General features: G+C 36.3%; 2 protein-coding genes and 1 non-coding gene across 5 annotated transcripts in view; 2 read left to right on the top strand and 1 right to left on the bottom strand.

The window, feature by feature from the left end:
• Nucleotides 1–710: 710 nt before the first annotated feature.
• KLHDC2 (kelch domain containing 2) lies at nt 711–11,388 on the top strand. 2 transcript variants are annotated; one of them, XM_039856745.1, is made up of 13 exons: nt 711–1,013; nt 3,534–3,613; nt 5,112–5,229; nt 7,042–7,157; nt 7,480–7,561; nt 7,720–7,803; nt 8,362–8,442; nt 8,535–8,593; nt 8,991–9,100; nt 9,487–9,559; nt 10,601–10,688; nt 10,783–10,835; nt 11,073–11,388. In XM_039856745.1, exons 1-13 carry the CDS (start codon nt 861–863, stop codon nt 11,194–11,196), a joined length of 1,221 nt encoding a protein of 406 aa, XP_039712679.1. In that variant the 5' UTR covers nt 711–860; the 3' UTR covers nt 11,197–11,388. The 2 variants fall into 2 exon arrangements, with proteins under 2 accessions (XP_039712679.1, XP_039712678.1); XM_039856744.1 differs by having other exon boundaries at nt 711–1,019; nt 11,073–11,384.
• Nucleotides 9,763–19,245, bottom strand: part of NEMF (nuclear export mediator factor) — a 49,916-nt gene continuing 40,433 nt past the window's right edge. Inside the window, exons 27-33 of one of the 2 annotated variants that reach the window (XM_039856734.1) lie at nt 16,060–16,137; nt 15,708–15,905; nt 14,387–14,419; nt 13,242–13,345; nt 13,099–13,142; nt 12,937–13,016; nt 9,763–12,655 (exon numbers count right to left, since the gene is read on the bottom strand). In XM_039856734.1, the coding sequence (XP_039712668.1) occupies nt 12,578–12,655; nt 12,937–13,016; nt 13,099–13,142; nt 13,242–13,345; nt 14,387–14,419; nt 15,708–15,905; nt 16,060–16,137 (615 nt within the window). In that variant the 3' untranslated portion in view covers nt 9,763–12,577. The remainder of the gene's footprint in view (nt 12,656–12,936; nt 13,017–13,098; nt 13,143–13,241; nt 13,346–14,386; nt 14,420–15,707; nt 15,906–16,059; nt 16,138–19,245) is intronic. The other variant, XM_039856735.1, reaches the window with a different exon arrangement.
• LOC120597993 (U6atac minor spliceosomal RNA) lies at nt 14,729–14,854 on the top strand. The gene has a single exon (XR_005651485.1). It is a non-coding gene; the product is annotated as a U6atac minor spliceosomal RNA (small nuclear RNA).

The raw sequence follows: 19,245 nt of genomic DNA, 5'->3' as shown, positions 1-19,245 counted from the left end.
TCGCCATCCTCCCTGAAAGGCTGGGCAGTGATGGGTTTTGAAACGATTTTTTAGCAATTTTCCAAGCTCGGTTTAGGGGTGGGGTGAGGAGTGGTCGCACGAAGTCCGAGTGCCAGAGACGCACCCTCGGCCCCTCACCCGGGAACCCGCGGAGCCTTCCGGCCGGGGAGGGGCGAGGCGCTAGTCCTCGCGTCCAGAGGAAAACGGGGCATTAGCTGTCTCTTGGAGAGGCTGAAATTAGAAACATACCAGTTGGGCAATTTCACTCCCCCTTCCCACGCGGTAAACCCTTTGAGGACATCCCTCAATCAAACAAGGGAAAGTCATTTTGGGGGGAAAAACAGGCTAAAATCCAGCATGTTTTTGTAGTGCCCACAGCAAAAGGAGGCTCGGAGCGCGTTTGAAACTCCGGGAGTCACAGAGCTTCAGGACCCCGGCCTGGGGCGGAGCAGCGAGGACCCGGCGCTGGGGGCGCTGCGCGCGGGACGCACTTCCGGAGTCGGCAGGTGGCGTCAGCGGAACGGGCGGTTCGGGCCTCAGCGTAAACAAGGGCTGTCGGCCCCTAGAAGCGAGCGGGAGGCGGGGCGGTCGGGCTGGAAGCTGGTACTGGCCCCCGGCAGACCCTCTCCGGGCTCCGTGCCCTCGCCGCCACCCCCCGCGGCGACCACGCTGTCCCCCGCTGCGACCCCGCTGCCCCGGCAGCCGAGAGACACCACTCGCCGAGGGGGCGCGGGCGGGTGCGAGCGCTGAGAGAGCTGCCTCAGCCCTGTCCCTTTCGCCTCCGTGCATTTCTTCCTTCGCCTTTGTCTTTCCCCCTCTTACTGGCGTGGGGATTGTTGAAAAAAAAGTGCAGCCTCAAGATGGCTGATGGCAACGAAGATGTGCGGGCGGACGACTTGCCGGGGCCAGCCTACGAGAGCTATGAGTCCATGGAGCTCACCTGCCCCGCCGAGCGCAGCGGCCACGTAGCCGTCAGCGACGGGCGCCACATGTTCGTCTGGGGCGGCTACAAGGTCAGTGTGGCCGGCCCGCGGCAGGCATCTCTTAGCTGTGACCTGGGACCAGGTCGGCGGGCCAGGCGGGCAGGCCCGAGTGGCCGCCTCCCGCATCCCCACGTCGCGACCCTGCCCGTTGGTTCTTTTGTTTTGTGTTTTTTTTTTTTTTTTGCGTGGGAACCTTCCCAGGAGTCCCCCAACCCGTCCCAAGGCTTCTGAGTGGTTGTCACTTAAGCCTTCTCAGAAAGCCCGCTTTCCTCCACCTACCCCCAGGCGCATAGCTCGAGGCGGCCCGAGCGTTATTTAATGGGAGGGTGCGCTGGGCGGTGCTTGTCTGCGAGACATATTTTGGTTAAAAAGTGTTGGGGTGTGTGTAAGAGAGTTGACGATGTGTGCCGTCACTCTTACCTATCTTCGGGCCAAGCTAGGGCACTTTGCCCTCTGGAGCTGGGGTAACTCGCCTCACCGATACCGTTGGCCACTTACGGGGCGACGGAGGTGTAGGAAAACCCCCTGGAATTCTGAGAGGTTGCAGAATTTGCCTTAAGCAACCTTTCCGCCTGTTGCGGTGTCCCAGCTACACCTGTGCAGATGGCCATCACACTGAACATTTCAGGGCTATTTTCCTTTTGGTTGCAGCTGAGAAAGGGCTGAAATTTTCAGAAGAGATGCCTGTTAAGAAAATGAATTGGAAAAACTCAACTAGTAACCAAAATAAATAAATAAAAATTATAACTATAGGGTGCAGTTCCTTGACCCCAGTCATAAACAGTGTAGTTACCTTTCTCTACCTCTGACTGGGGACTCCTACCCGAGTCTCCTAAACCTTTTGCTCACTAGTTCTCTTGCTTTTTTAGAACTTCCCGTTAACACTTCATGTTATAGAATTGTCTCATTTCATTTGCTGGAGTGGCTCTATCCATTTCTACCAAAACTATTCTTTTTAGTCCTTTTTGGTCCTAAAAATGATCTTCTCCCAATTGCCTGAAATCTAGTCCATGACTTGCTTTGTGACTCTGACAGTAGATGTCAGCTTATGGTGCAGTTGACCTAATTATAGTTGACCTCTTCTGAGATGACTCTGAAAAGATAGATGGGAAAAACTGCTGTAGCTGTCTTGACTACTTAATTTTGTTTAATCACAAAAGTGTACACACACCCACACACACCCCTTTTTTGGCTAGCCCTAATTAATTTTCAGTGTTTTCTGTAGCCCCCAGTGAATATGTTTAGTGGGTACTTAGTTAAGCGGAAGTGAGTAGGTATATGGTGACACTTATTAAAAAGTAAATAATTCCTTTGGAGAAAAGTAAATCTGTTGGTCAGTCACAATTCATCTTAAACTACTTTTATTCAAATTTCTGTATGTAAAAATCAGCATTGAGGGAATGGGACTTTTCTTTGGTTGTGAGGAAGAGAGTTGTCACAGTGGAATATTTGTGATGGTGTTTTTGAGGGTCCAGAACAGGCTCTCTCCCACATTTTGGCTAGAACCCTGAGAGTAGGCACCGGAAGTGCCTGGAGATTGTTTTGAAGGCAATAAACCTTAACTTCCTACACAGTAGTCCGTTTTCCTCCCTAGGCCAGGCTGATCTACTCCAGGTCAGCCTGCTGTGTCTTCTAGCCTTTCCCCTCAGATGTGGTGGAGTGGAAAGCAAAATGTTTACATGGTAAACTGCTTTATTCCTGTATAATACTCAAGCTTATTAGACTGACACCCATTCTCAGTGACCTGCAGTTGTTTACTGTATGTTGACATTGTTCAGAAAGGGAGGTTCAAAGGCTAGAGAGGTCAGTCAGTGGTTGAAGTTGCAAATTCAGGAAAAGGAGGCTGAAACCCTGGTACCACCATATTTGCTAAGTAACCTTGGGCAAATTATAAACCTCTCTAAAAACCCCCTTTTTTTTGTAATATCAACTACTTTTTAGGGTTACTGTGAGGATTACCTAAGCAATCCATTGATAACATTCATCTAGGTCTGGCATATGGTAAGCTCAGTCTTTTAAGAGTTATTACCTGAAAGGAAATGGAGCAGAACAAGGAACTTAAAATTTTGTGTAAGGACTTAATATTTGCATATTTGCAGTTCTACCCTCTACATCTTGGTAAAGAAAGAATAGCTAGAAAACTGTACATCATGTGTTCGTATGAGTCAGGCACTTTCAAGGTAGACCTTTTTTTAGTCTGCTGACCATGGCACATGTAATCTCTCCTGAAGTCTTGCAGTTGACATTTGGTGCATCGTCTGTTCATGATAAAGTGGCTTTAGAGATTTCCCAGTGATATCTTAACTTCCTGTACCACTGCACCTGCACTGTGGCAACCGCTCTATCAAAAATTTGAATTAGGAGCTGTCTATATTAAGCATTACTTTGAGTATGTGGCATGGGGTGGGGAGGATTGTGCATTTGATAGAATTCTAAGTCCTATTTAATTTTTCATAACAGTATATTAAATATGAAAAATCACAGTAGTGCTTCTGTACAATACCAATTATTTTTATATTTGCTTTTTTTTTTTTTTTTGGTTCTTTTTAGAGTAACCAAGTCAGAGGATTATATGACTTTTATCTGCCTAGAGAAGAATTGTGGATCTACAACATGGAGACTGGAAGATGGTAACTATGGATATTATAAGGGGGACTAAAAAAAAAAAAATCTAAAACCCAATCTAATGAATAAAAATATTTTAATTAAAGATGCTAAGCTGTCTATATGTTCTGTAAGGAATATTCTGCTAGTTTAGTTTAGCTGCTAAGCTTAGATACTTTAGCATCTCTTCAGAAGTAGTTCAGTAATTATTAGATGCTTTTATGACCTCTGAAGAAATTTTTATTCAGGGCTCTATAAAGTATCATAGTAATATTAAAATAAGTAGAGGCTTCAGATTCTGGAATGGAAATATAATAAAAGTTCCATTCTTTTATGTATTTTTTCAAGATGTTATATCTTGTTATACGGTACCTTGGATGAGGCAAAAAATTCATGATTGTATCTGCTAGAAATAAAGGTGGTATTTTAATGAGCTCTAACATTAAAATTTCTATGCGGATCTCTCTGAAATAGTATGTTTTGTTTAAAAAACAAAACTTAAATTTGCTTTCCATACAAACGGGATATTCTGAAAGGATCTTTTGCTACTCTCATAACAGTGGTACTCAAGGGTATATCCTTGGTAGAATTAATGTGATTCTCAAAAGGCTGGGTTAGCCATGTTTGAGGATTTCTAATCTTCCCCCATGGTTTGCCTTTTGAGAACTTCATGCTTTACATATGCTACATATTACAGATCTCACAACTAGAACAGTATTCCCACTTGGTTTTAAGAGTTGAACAAAAAATAAGGGTTATTTCCACACATAGCAAATCAGTGTTAATCTGTTCGCTAATCTTTTTCTAGAAAATTGGAATTTTTATAATACTTTTCCTTTAATGGGGAATTTTTCATTTAAAAAAAATTCAGCCCTATAAAGAATTTTTAATAGCCTGCCAAAACTTATTAAAACCTTAGCATAAAGTGACATTGTGAGCAGACCTTGAGTATCCTATTAATATTCTGAATCTTAGATTTCTTTGTTTTGATATAGATTCATTTTTAGATTCAGAACGAGTTCAAACATGCAAAGCACTCAGGCACTACCTAAGTGTCTAGTATTACATAGGTCTGAATCTGAATCAGATTCATTTGAATGGCTAGAAGTGACTGAATAAAACACCTATTAATCTGTCAGGACCAGGAAATTTCCTTTTGGGTTCCTGGCCTACTGAAAAACAAAAACAAAACCACTTATGGCCATGTAAATAAAAAGCAAACAATTTAGTTTGAAAACATAAAGTGGTATGCTCCTAGAATAAAATATGACGTTGAGGCTTTTAGAACTGTGCCTGTGTGTAGGACCAGTTGGCAAAGCCTGTGGAATAGTAAAGAAGGAAGAGAGTTCTTTGTATTAATTTGAGACCTAGATGAGACCCTAGACATTATCAAGTCAGCCTGTTCATTTTATTCTCCCCACCCCCAATCCCCCCTTATTGTGGGAATATAGATAGAAGAAAATAGAGTTTTGTATTTCTTTCCATTTGGGAAGCTTATTTACATTTAGTTTCTGTCCCCCTCAGGAAAAAAATAAACACTGAAGGTGATGTTCCTCCTTCTATGTCAGGAAGCTGTGCTGTGTGTGTAGACAGGGTGCTGTACTTGTTTGGAGGACACCATTCAAGAGGCAATACAAATAAGGTTAGTGTTTCTAAGGATTACGGTTCAAGGCAATCTCATTCTTTTTCAGACTTTAGACTTTTAAGGTTAGCCCATAGTTATTTCTGTCCCAGTTATACTTGATTGTGGTAAGAATGTGCACTTTAGTATTTTGTCTACCAGTCTGTATTTACCTAGGCCTTTTGTAAAATCAACTTTGGTTGGTAATCTGTGTGCAGTAACTTCCTAGGTTGTTTCTCTTTGTAATTTGTTTGCAGCTGCTTATCCTCTTAGAAACTTGAAGTGTTAGATGAATAGTTGTAAAGTAGATGAAAACAAGATGCAATGAGAACAGGGTAGAAATTAATACTCCACCACTCTGAAAGCCATAAAGATAAATGAACACTGAATATACTGACATTCCTATGATATGGCACCATAACATACTCTTGTTCAGACTTTGTCCATGTTTTTTCCAAATAGGAAAAAGAAATCACTTGTTCTCTCAGGCCAGGGAGAGACAGATGAAGTCAGAAAGGTGCATATGATATAGGTAGACTCTTATAAATTCATTTATTTGGCAACTTACTAAGCATTTGAGCACTTGGTTAGACACTGGAGACACAGATGGATGAATGATACAGTCCGTGCCTCCTGGAGCTTACATTCTGGAAGGGACACATAATAAGTAAATGATTTCAGTAGCATATGATGAAGATACACAGAGCCTGGCTCATATTAATAGCTCAGTAAATATTGTTGAATCTGAAAAGGAATCCTTGACATTTTATTTGGTAGGATGGAGAAACAGAAAAAGTTGTCTTCACCCAAGTGGTGACGCTTGAATACTATAACTCGAAGGGGTAGCCAGGATGGAGGTATTAAGATGCAGTGGTATAAGCAGATGTCTTGTTTGTGGAAATGTCAAGTGGATCAGTATAAATGGAGCATATGGTTGAGGTGGTTTCAAACTGCAGTCCTAGGAACTGTAAAGATTTGAGATAACTTGGGAGGAGCATAACAGTGTTAGGTGGGCTCCAGTCTGCCCCTTCCTCCTCCATTTTAGTAACTGTAGCTGTTTGTTTTTACAAGGCTTTTAAGTTCTGTTTGAAGAAAAGACTCTGCCTAAAAGATTTGGTGAGGCAGTGCTATAGGCTGTAATTGAGCCATGTACTTTTTCAGGGCCATGGGGGAGAAAAATAACTTTGGGAAGGAAAGAAGCTGTGGCTTTAGGTGGTGGTCAGGGAAATAGTAGGAATTTTATGTCAGGTGACTAGGGTTGATTATTTTAAGTTCGATCACAGGGAAGCTTAAGAGTCTTAAATAAAAAATATATACAGTGGTCAGATTTATTCAAGTACCTGGATGTGAACCCTTTGATAGACCAATACTCAATCTTTAAAGATTTATCCTTAGCTCCTAGAGTATAGTTAAGTAGGCACTTCAGGTGTGTTTGTTAAATCGAATCTGAAGGTGAAATTGCTAAGTCTGATTTTTTGGTAATACACTCCTGATAACCTTAAATTAGATCAGTATAACTCAAAGTGCCTATCCAAAGCACAGAATGTAAATCAACACACTTCCATTCCTTCATTAAAAAAGTGTGGCTATGGAAAAAAAGATTAGCTGAATTAAACAGGATGCTTAGTGACTTAGGTAATTTATATTCTGGCACAAGTTCCTTATCTATATTCAGACCAGTAGTAGTTTGTAGACTGGCAGCCAGTCTGGTCATAGTTTTAGTAGCACTGAATTAGATGACATTCTTATTATCATAAATCACAGTAAAATTAAATGCCAAGGTTGAATTTCTTTCATATAACCAAATCTAACTGAAATTATTGCTTCTGACAGTTCTATATGCTGGATTCAAGGTCTACAGACAGAGTATTACAGTGGGAAAGAATTGATTGCCAAGGAATTCCTCCATCATCAAAAGACAAACTTGGTGTCTGGGTGTATAAAAACAAGTGAGTTAGCAGCATTACAGGTTTGGTTTTTATGTGGAAAGTGGTTTGCCATTCAAGTATCCTTAGCCAATAACTGTTATAACCATAGAACATATCTTCTAGGGCCCATATGAGGATTGAGTTAATACATCTAAGCACTTAACAGCACCTCAGATATAACTGTTAACCATATTAGCCATTATTATTTGAATAAGTATTTTTGTATACTCAAGTGTGACTTCTCAATTTATAGGATATGACAAAGTAAGAAAACTCTTGTATCCTAACCTGTGGATGTTTGAATTTTCAGTGTTTTTTTTTTTTTTTCTTTTTAATAAAACAGGTTAATATTTTTTGGAGGGTATGGATATTTACCTGAAGATAAAGTATTGGGAACTTTTGAATTTGATGAAACATCTTTTTGGGTAAGTGAAGTTTCATATTTGCATATGGCCTACTTAGGGTATTGAAATAATACATTTTATTTGCTAGTGGTTTTGTTCATTTTACCTTATTAATCAGATAAAGGCTGTATAATTTTGCATTATTTGTGAAATAACTCAGAGATTCTTATTTCCTGTAGAATTCAAGTCATCCAAGAGGATGGAATGATCATGTACATATTTTAGACACTGAAACATTTATCTGGAGCCAGCCTATAACTACTGTGAGTTATTGAAGAGTGATTATTAAAGCAATGCTACTTAGAGAAGGGAAGTTGGAAGGTGGTATAAAATTGACAGTTCATTCTTTTCTGGAGAGAGAAGAGCCATAGCTTTCATATTCTCCAAAGAATCTAGAACTCATAATAAGTTTAATAAACATAGTAGAGACTAACCCAGTATCTATCATTTAATAGATGCTAAATGGTATTGTTCCTAATAAAATAAATGACCTAGCACTATATTGCAATTTGTTACTCAAAATCAGATTTCTTTCTTCTCTGATACAGATACCATATAATGTGCCAGCTTTTATTGTAAAAGATAAAACTAAAGCAAGCATTCCATTTATTAAACAGCTCATTCAGTAATATACCTCAAAAATATAAAACAAAAATTTCCAGTTTTGGTAGACAGCCTTTAGTATTGCTATTGACTAGAAGTCTGCACTTCTGCTTAAAAGCTCAAGTGTCTTGCATATTCTTATCCCACATCCAGAGAAAACTTTCTAGTAATTATAAAAAGTTCATGTATTTATTAAATTGCTTATATGACTTCAATAGGGTAAAGTACCTTCACCTCGCGCTGCCCATGCCTGTGCAACTGTTGGAAACAAAGGCTTTGTGTTTGGAGGCAGATATCGAGTGAGTATATAGACAGTTTATAGTACACAGAGAGACAGTATATTGACTTGCTTTTGCACTATTCAAAATGATAACTAACTATCCTTTTTTAGGATGCTAGAATGAATGATCTTCACTATCTCAATCTGGATACATGGGAGTGGAATGAATTGTAGGTATCACTTTAGATAATTACTTAGAAAAGTTCAAAATTTCAGTGGCTTTTTCCTTATTCTCTATTATTAGTATATAATGTACTTGCTTAAATTTTCTGTAACTGAATTTAAGTAAACATGATCACTAGATCCTTAATGAGGAATTTATTTCCATTTCCCATAACTGTGTGTCTGGCACATAGCATGTGCTCAGTGTTAAAAAAGAAAAGGTCTAAAGATGACTCCAACTTCAAAGAAAATAGTTATTCTAAAGCATGCAGTTAATACCAAGATTTTAAATTTAAAATCTTTTTAATTCGATATAAATTTTAAAAGAAAACTTCATTATTCCTCTGCATTAAATACAGTAACTTCTTTTAAACATCGATATTTTAACTTAGCTATTATTTTCAGAATTCCACAAGGCATATGCCCAGTTGGCCGATCCTGGCACACATTAACACCAGTTTCTTCAGATCATCTCTTTCTCTTTGGAGGATTTACCACTGATAAACAGCCACTAAGTAAGTCCTTTGAAAATAAGAAATCATTATATATTATTCACATATAATATATAGTTGGAAAAATTAGTCTCTTTTAGATATCAGGGCTAGAGTTGATCAGAAGGTTTGCTATTAATTTTGATCCTATAACAGGTACCTATAATTGTTTTCATATTATGACATATCCATCCTGTAAAGAAATGACCTGGAGCACTTGAAAACCCCACTGAAGGGCTAAGACATGCAAAGGGGCTTAATTGGTTAATTGCAGAGCAAAAAAGGAAATATACTTTCTGTATCTATTCATAATCTGACTTATTACCTTTCTTGCTAAAGCTGTGCCCTTTAAATATCAATGTCACATTGACAGAATAATATACTTCACAGCTCTTTTCTATTTTAATCAGGTGATGCTTGGACTTACTGCATCAGTAAAAATGAATGGATACAGTTTAATCATCCCTATATTGACAAACCAAGGTATGAACTATTTAAAAAAAGGTAATTCTTACAATGAGGTCCACAGAGGTGTATAAGACTGAATGATTGAGGAAATTTTGGCTGCATTTAATCTATCATTCTTCTAATAAATATCCTAGCATTCAGTAAGTTTAAACATCATACCTTTTGAGAGAAAACTAATGTTATCCTAGTATCAGCTACTCTCTTTTTGGTCATCTCTGTATGAAAAATAGGGCTGAATTTTGATTTTTACTTCTTCCTTTATCATAAAATTACTGATAGTTGAAATTTATAATCAAGCTCTTTACCTAAGTGAGTTGAACTGCATCTAGGTCTATCATTAAAAACTAGAAATTCAAAACCTTAAAGAATGTATATGAAAAAAAGAACTTTCAATTAGATTTGCAGAGTAACCCTGTATAACAATAAAGATTAAGAAGTCAAACAATCAAAGAGCCTATTAAACACTGATATTTTTGTTGTTAATCTCAAAGAACTTTTACAAAGACTTCTAAACAGAAAAGGAAATGAGATAGTCAGAATTGGTGTTCAAGGCACCTTTAGCTTTGTCAGCTTGCATTTTTTTCTAAGCCTCTCACCTAAGTACTGTCATGCCACTGAGACTTCATTTGGCACAAATAATTCTTTCTCTAGAATTACCAGACCTTTAGATACTTTAGTTTACTCATGAAGATTTAGCATCTCTCAGATGTTTTGTGTACGGCCAGCTGGCCTTATCTATGAAAAGAGGAAGAAGAAGAGGCCATATACCACTCATCTCCCATAAGATTTTTATTGCTAACAAAGACTAGAGAACAGTCCATTCAGTTCAAACCCCTCATTGCATGAATTAGGACTGGATCAGAGAAAATGATAACATCCAGATAAAACAGACATTTTTCTAACTTTAGTTATGTTTCCTTAAGATAATTGCGTCTCACCTTCATGTTTTGAACTAAAGATCACTAGTCTTTATTTCATCATTTCTGTTCTGTAGTGTAAATGATCAATTTTGGTGTTTTGGGTGACTTCAAACTCAAGCTTTTGTTTTAAATGTAGATTATGGCATACAGCTTGTGCCAGTGTTGAAGGAGAAGTAATTGTTTTTGGTGGGTGTGCCAATAACCTCCTTGTCCATCACAGAGCTGTAAGTATACTACCCTGTGTTAAAGGACAGTTCATAATGCTGAAATTTACTTGTGGAGTACTTGCTTTTTAATGTGTTCTTATCTATTTTTCAGGCACACAGTAATGAAGTACTCATATTTTCAGTTCAACCAAAATCTCTTGTAAGGTGAAGAACTTTTTACTTGGTGTTTAGACTATTTTAAATTGCATTTCTTAACACTTTCAAGTAATGCTCTTGAAAAACCTGGTTTATGGATAATTTAAGGGCAATAACAGGTTTTCATTGATACAACTAACCAGTTCCTATGAAAATCTTTAAAGAAAATGTTTAATAGTTTTTTAAGTGAATATACTTCTAAACAGTAAAGTGAAATTATTTTTCTCTTTCCTTGTTCACGTTCAGGCTAAGCTTAGAAGCAGTCATTTGCTTTAAAGAAATGTTAGCCAACTCATGGAACTGCCTTCCAAAACACTTACTTCACAGTGTTAATCAGAGGTTTGGTAGTAACAACACTTCTGGATCTTAAGACTTCAGAGATAATGCCTCTGATCACCTTGCATGGACAGCAATCCTGTAAACATCAGAGAGTGGCACTGTTTGTATAATTATATGCATTGTTGTAGTTTTGCAGCTTTTTGGTTTTAATGTGCATGTGAATGGCCTAGAGAACCTATTTTTGTGTCTAAAAGTTTACAATAAATGTATTTAACACCAGTAACTCTCTTCTATTAAAACAAAAGAAAATACTAGGGCTTTTTATCCCCAACAAATGATTATTATATTTCCTTTTTGGTAATGTCAAGATATATATCTGTAGAAACATTATACTTTTTAAAAATTTTAGATTTTTTTCATGGCGAGTGTAGTCTATTGTGCATTCAACACTAGGCTACATAATTACATTAGTTTTTTTTTTTTTTTAAACATTTCAAGTTGGAAAAATAGGAGGACTAATAAGCTGGTAAAAGAAATTTTAGAAAGACCAACAGCCATTCAGTACTTTGATCTTAATACTTTGGTATAGGGGCTGGGGTAAGTGGTCATGTTGACTATAGACAGCTGTTTTCTGATCATTTAAAAAGTAACTTTTGTAGCTCATAAAAGAATGGAAATAAGGTATGACTATTCTCCATTCTGTCAGAAGAAGAAAGGTCGGTCAGGAGTCTTCAGTGGTAAGCCTAAAAGTGCACTTCTTATATTACAGGTTAAGATATTCTCTAACATGCTACTGATAAGTTACTAGAGGTGGAAAATAAAATGGTACAGAAATGAATGAGTTTACAAGAAAGAAGACAAAAAGTGAAGGCGTATGAATGCATGGAAATGATCATTTTCTTCTTGGTGCTGTTTCTTAAACTGAGTCATGGGAATTATCTGTATTTTAAATCTGGTCTAATATACTTTTGACAAGTACAGGTAAAGGCAGAAAGAAATTTACTCCTTCAGTTCTTAATCTTAAATGTTTTAACTGCCTCCATTCCCCACCACCACCAGAAAAAAAAAAAAAAAAAAAAAAAAAACTTGTGAATGGCCTGTGAGTCAGAGATATATTAGCAGACTACCAAGTCAACAGTCTAAGCAATTGAGCCATTTCACTATGCAGTTTCTTTACAACATGAAATGAATACTTACTATTAACCTCCCAATTTCAAGGAAATATAGGAGAATTAATTATAGATGTATATAATTACCATTTATCTGTCCACAAATATTTTATGAAATCCTATCATAGACAGTGTCTCTTCTATATAAAACTGGAAGAAAACTAAGTCCTTTTAGCGAATACAGCAAGGCAATGTTTAGTTCATTTTTAAATGCAGAAGTCTTGTTACGTGGTGTTTTCATCTCTGAACTTCCAAAAGGCTATAAAATGGCTCTTCTCAAATATTTTTAAGATTTCATTTCAGCTATTTCCTTTTTACATTCAGAAGATTGGGTGCAGACACTTTCACTTTGCCAGGAATGTTTCTTGATAAATCCGTGTCCTAAAAAAAAAAATTACTGAATATCTTCACATTCTATGTGGTCAATCATATTTCTTAAGACAATTATGTATCCTCTGCTACCAAAAGAAAGGGATTTCCAAATTTTCACCTGAAATTTTACTTATTTTATACTGCTTTTCAAGTAAGACAGCATTTTCTACCAAAATAATAGCCGCAACTTGCAACTACTAAGTGAAGCAAGAACAAAAACAACAAATTATAACTGCTGCCATTTTTAGTTGCAACACCAATCTCCAGAAAGTTATGGAGAAATAATTTACCTTAACACTGCGGAATAAGTCTTTTTCTCTTGCTGTTGCTTCTTTAGAATGCATGAAACTATTCAAGGCTGTTTTTGCAGCTGTAAATAGAAAATAGAAGAATCTACTTTTGTTCAGTCAAGAAATATTTAAAATCATAATTCAAAAAAAAAATTTAAATACCTTTTCCTTTTTTCTGAACTCCAGGAGTAAGTTTCACTTTGTATCTTTAAAAAGGAATTGCATATGTTACTAAAGAGAGATTATAAAACAATTCATCAATCATTATTGTCTCAGCTGTTTTGAGTAAACTAGTGATGACTTACTTATAGTTTGTCATGGTGGTGTAAGGGGCACATATTGGAATGGCAAACAGTAGTACATCTTCAGGATGTGGCTGCCCTGTCAAAGAATCAAACAGGTTTTCCTCCTAAAAAGGGAAAACAAAAACAATTACTAAAGTAATCCGCATTAGTTCTAAAAAAGGAAAACTCTAAACCTGTCAAATTGATATGTCAACATATTTTTATCCTTTTCTGATAGATAGTCTTAAGCTCTACTTTACAGCTCCAAAGTGTTTCAGACCAATGGTATTTAAACATATTCTTTACTACTTATAATTTTGCCTAGCATAAAGAGAAATGACAACAGTGATTTTCAAAATAGCACCTGTAATACATTTAAGAGAGAGGGAGAAAAAACTTGTTGGATATAACTCAAGTTGCAGAAAACTACTATGGATTAAAATGAAGCACAATAATGACCACGAATAGATTTAAATCCATTACAAGGAAATGGGACTGATGCTTTGGCTAGACCAGTAGTTCTCAACCATAGGGTTTTGCCCCCCAAAAGACACTGGACAATGTTTTTAGTTGTCACAACTTGGGGAGAATATGGGGGGGAGTGGGGTGGGTGAGGGCACAGTGCTACTGGCATCTAGTGGGTAGAGGCCAAGGATGGGACAGCTACCCACAACAAAGAATTATCCATCCCCAAATGTTCACAGTGATGAAGTTGAAAAACTCAGGGCCAGAATAGCCTTCTCTCTTGCTTGTTCTTAACGAGAAACCCTAGTGCTTTCTTAGAGTTCCCATTTGATGGGCTGTCTATAAGACTGCCCATATTTAAAAACAAGTAAATTTAGAGACAAAATGCTTGGTACTCAGGTAGTGTATTTACTATGAACTTGTCTAAATTCTTCATATATATTACGTATAGTTCTCAAAACAATTGTCTCTTAGTAGGGACAATTACCCCCATTCTTCAGATAAGGAGACTGAGGCACAAAATGTTTCCAAGGTTACAGTTCTATGTGGCAAAGTTGGGATTCAAAACCAGAATGTCTGACTCCAGAGCCTGCAGTTTTGTCTTAGCCTTTTCAGTTTTAATTAGGAGTTGTGTGTAAAATGTTCTGGGAACTGGACTGCAGCCAGAGTGCTGTAGTAGAGACTCCAACCCAAAATCATACCTCATTTCCCTGTTGATCCAGCTCTTGCTCTTCCTGTTCCAAACAAACACAATTTAAAAAGTCAGTTATAACGTAAATTGAAATTCCACACCACTCAAAACTATGAGGAGAAACAGTGAAATAACAAGACTCACATCTAACCCATAAGATAAGGACCCCAGGATTGTGTTCTTCAATGTCCTGAAACTGAGTGAAGTAATTTGTGTGTCTAAATATTTCAGAAAGCAATGCCATTCAAAGAGAAAAAAGACTGTTCTCTGAAGTCTGAAAGTTCAGAGATGAAAACTTCTATAGAGTATGTGCTAAAGCAGTAAATACAAGGAAGATTTAAAATGATGGATAGTGTTGTGTGAAAGAAAAGAAGGTTAGCACTCCCTCTGACTAGGATGGAAGAGGCCCTTGGGCCTGACAACACACATATGGTTAAGACATTGCCCCCTACTTCGTGGCATTTAACCTTCATAATAAAGAAACAAGTAAATAAATAATAAATAAAAATAACATCTTTAATGAATATTTGTGAGTCTAGGGTTTACGGAATAAAATATGAAGATAACGGTAAAAATTTGAGGATCAAAATGAGTTTTAATATTACTAAACAACAATACTGTTCAGCAGGGAAAAAAGAAAACAGTAATACATTTAGAGTCCCCATAAGCATTACCTGCACTGAACGGAACACACAACTATAACCAAAGCTTTAACTGCCATAAATAAAAATAGAAGTTGAATAAATTTTTTTTTACAAGTTTATAAAACAGATCTTTTGCTCAGAATTTCAAGATATACACATTCATGCAAGAAGATATGCTTAACGCTGGGCTTTTATATTCGGTCGATGGAACAATTAGGCAAACATCTTAACTGGAAAACAACTTCTTACTGGTTTTCCTACTAGGGCACTTGGCACTTTAACTATGTAACCACTTTCAACATTATGTAAGGCAATACTACATGTAATCCTATAGAAAAACCTAGAGAAGTACAACTTTATTTTCCATTTATCTTCCAGACAATCCCAATTATTTGTCTTCTTTTAATTAAGTCAGTTCCCACCAGAATCAAATAAAGCTTCTCTATAAAACTGATTATTTCTAAAGACTTGTGATAAACTTTTTGTCAGCTATCAACACTACCACTTTTATGCTTATGTTCTGCAATTTTAGTCTCATAGGTTGTATTTCTAAGGTGACTTTCCATTAAGAATTGGGTTATCACTCATTCTGGTTTTAGCACTGTTAAGTGCCATGTCCTGGGAACCCTGGGATGGTTCGTCACCCTAACTAAGATGCAAAAGCCTGTATGTGTGTGGTAGCCTTACCTTGTCATCATGCGTATCATCCACAGCCAAATCCTGTATCTCATGAGTTATAACCTCAAGGGATGGAGTTTCTTTCTTTATGCTGTCTGAGACCCTTAGTCCACCTCTAGGTTTCTGGGGCTGTTTCTTCACTGGTTCATCCTTTATTTTTCCTTTCTTACCCTTCTTTCCTTTTTCTTCTTTGTTTGACCCTGCAGACTTTAATTCACAGAAGAAAACAGCTGATGTCAGTATTTTAAATACTGTCAATATTGTAACAAAAAATGGATTAAATGCCTAGCATATTAGATAGGCAGTGGTCTGGATGCCCCTTGGAAAGCAAAGGAAGAAAATGTTTTTAGATGTTACTTACCCCCAGCAATTTCATGATGAGTTCACGGTCTTCTTCATCTTGGTCTTTGTATTTTTCCTTCATTTTTTTCATTTTACTCTACAAAATCAAAAAGATTTTGGTTGGAAAAACTCCACAGTTAAAAACTGACAACAAATGTTTTTAAAGAAAAGGTTCTTCTTTAGTTAGCTGTTAAAATGCTTATTGGGCGAGGCACCATTATGAAGATAGATAAACCACAGTCCTCACCCTCAATGAATTTACCATCTGGTGGTAAAAGAAAATACATATGAGTAAGGATAAATTAATGCAAGATAATCTAAATAAGAGGTACAAACATTTCTAAGATAACTTTGAGAAAGGAAACATTCAGCTTGACCAACAACTGTGGGGGAGAAATAAAGCAAACCTGTAAGTTAGTCTTAAAGGAAGTAAATTTTATAGTATCTTAGAACATAGGAAAAGGAAGATTATAAGGTAAAGACAGGACAGAGTAGTAATAGCAAGTCATCACATTTGGTTGGATCAAGCTATATATACAGAGGAAGAACAAGAAATAAGGCAGCAAAGCTAGGCTAGACGAAGAACAAGAAATAAGGCAGCAAAGCTAGGCTAGGTACTTATTGCAGAGGCTCATAAGACTGAATTTCATCAACTTAAACTAGTGATTCTTTGGCTACACATTCGCATCACCCTAATGGTTTTTAAATTATAGACATCTAGGCCTCACCTGCAAAGATTTTCATCTTGATTAATCTTAGCTGGGACCCAAATAAAAAAATCTCTAAAATTTTAAAGATTTCTTTAAACAGGACACGGACACACACACACACACACACGCACACAAACTAACCATAAAAGATTGATGAGTTGAACTTCATTAAAATTAGCAAATGCTGTTCATCAAAAAAATACTATTATAAAAGTGAAAAAAAAATCAAGCCTCAAAATGTGAAAAGTATATGTAATACATTTATCCAAGATAAGCCTCGTAATTCGGGATTTCAAAGAACTCATATACATCAATGAGAAAGTTGGACAGCCCAGTTTTTAAAATGGGCACTTCAGAAAGAGAAAATTCAAAGGTCTAATAAACATGAAAAAGTGCTCAATATCATTAGTCATCAGGGACATGCAAATTAAAGCCAAAAAGACTGTAGTATATACATACTTGGATGACGAAACAAAAACAAAAAAACAAAAACAAAAAAAACAAAACACCCTGACAATATCAAATGTTAGTAAGGATATGGAGCAACTGGAATTCTGATACACTGCTTGGTAGGAAATTGGTATAAGTACTCTGGAAAAGTGGTAATATCTACTAAAACCAAATACAATATGTATACACTATAACCCAGCAATTCCACTCCTAGCTACACAACAGAAACATATACTTGTAGACGTAAAAGACATATATAAGAATGTCTATCAACAACACTGCAGGCAGATAAATTGTGGCAGACTCATACAACAGAATGCTATTTAGCAATGCAAATGAACTGTTATAAACAACATGGATGATACTCAGAATGTTGAGTGAAACGTGCCAGAGTATATACCATATGATTACTTTTATATAAAGTTCAAAAGCAGGCAAAATAATCTATAATTAAAGTAAGAATAATTTTTTTTTGGTGGAGATACTATTTAGAAAGGGGCAAGAGCGAGCCTTCTGGAGGACTGGAAATGTTCAAGTGTCTTGATATGCATGAATAAAAATTCATCGAGTTAAACACGAAATTTAATTATTTCTTAAAAACCTACCAGCAAAACTGTACACACCAGGTACAATTTTATAAGCAAATGCTATCAAATTTCAAGGAACCAACAACCTCCACTTTACATAAACTTCCAGAGAGTAGAAAAAGAGGAAATGGTATAACCTAGATACCAAAACCAGGTAAGGACAATTTGAGAAATTAGAGGCCAATTTAATAGTTTTTCTCAAGTAATTTACCACATTTATCAATTATAGGAGAAAAATAATAGATACAGAAAAAGCATTCAACAAAACTTGACTCATCATTATTAAAATAACTCTTCATAAAGGATATCTACCAACAACCCGTAGGAAAGATCCAACAATGAAGAAAATTTTAGAAATAGTCCCATTAATGTAATTAACAAAGATGCACACTATTATTACTTCTCTGCAGCACTACTGATGTTTGAGCTAGTGCAAAAACCATAATAATTGATATTAGGATTAGAAAAGAAGAAAAGCAGTATTACTGCCTACACATGAAATAGAAAATATTCAATAAGATTGCCTATTACTAGAATATGAAAATTGTTTTTCCACATACCAGCAATTAATAACTATGAAGTGAAAGTTTTAAAAATACACCATTTTAAAAAAGTAAGAAAAATTCTAAGTAGGACTAGATAAGACCGGTAAGACTAGGGGAAAATATATCTTTATTGAAGACTATAAAATAGTGTCGCATCATTACAGTTCACATTCATGGACAGGAAGAATCAATGTGGTAAAGATGCACCCTATTATTTACTGTTATTTTATATTGTTGGACATTTAGATTATTTTGTTTTCTTGCTATTATAAATATCAACTTGATGAATATCCTTAGTGCATACACTGATTTTTTTTTAGGATAAATTCCTAAAGTGGAATTGCTGAGTCAAAAAGCAAAGGTGGTGTTAGGACTCCCGCTGAGAATTCCCATGGTATGCATGTAAACATTTACTGAATGAGATTATCTCTTAATTTGTTGGTTGAAAACAATTCTCCTTGTTTACATTAGCATTTCTTTTATCGCTTTTTCAGATTTGCCATTTGTCTTTCGGTTTTATTGATAGTTCTTTTCTACAGCTGGAATTTACTTTGGTAGTTTAACATGACTAGCCACTAATTTTTAATATTTCATACCTTCCCAATCTATAGTATTACTTTATCATATATTAATTGTTTAAAGGTACAATTAATGGTCCTGTGTCTACATTTGTTTCACTTTTCTATCTCCCTGTTCTATATTAACATCATACTGTTTTAATAATTCTAACATTAAAGGTTTTAAGACTTCCTTAGCGATTCTCTAGTCTTCACTCTTAAATGAACTTCACAATTACTTTATCAAGTTAAAATCTCAATTCTAATTAAAGTCATGGTGAATTTACATATTAATATGGGGAGAATCGATATTCTTCCCTTCCATATGTGTAGTATGTTCCTTCATTTACTTGAGG

Source organism: Pteropus medius, unplaced genomic scaffold (genome assembly GCF_902729225.1).
Source record: "Pteropus medius unplaced genomic scaffold, Ma_sr-lr_union100, whole genome shotgun sequence".
Lineage (NCBI taxonomy): Eukaryota > Metazoa > Chordata > Mammalia > Chiroptera > Pteropodidae > Pteropus > Pteropus medius.
Note: the sequence above shows the minus strand (reverse complement) of the source record. Positions and strands in the feature narration are given on the sequence as shown.

Bases quoted from the DNA above. Each gene is read 5' to 3' on its own strand.
- KLHDC2 (XM_039856744.1), top strand. From the start codon at position 861: ATGGCTGATGGCAACGAAGATGTGCGGGCGGACGACTTGCCGGGGCCA. The intron at 8,594-8,990 runs GTAGGTATCACT...TATTATTTTCAG, and splicing joins ACATGGGAGTGGAATGAATT to AATTCCACAAGGCATATGCC. The intron at 10,689-10,782 runs GTAAGTATACTA...TCTATTTTTCAG, and splicing joins TCCTTGTCCATCACAGAGCT to GCACACAGTAATGAAGTACT.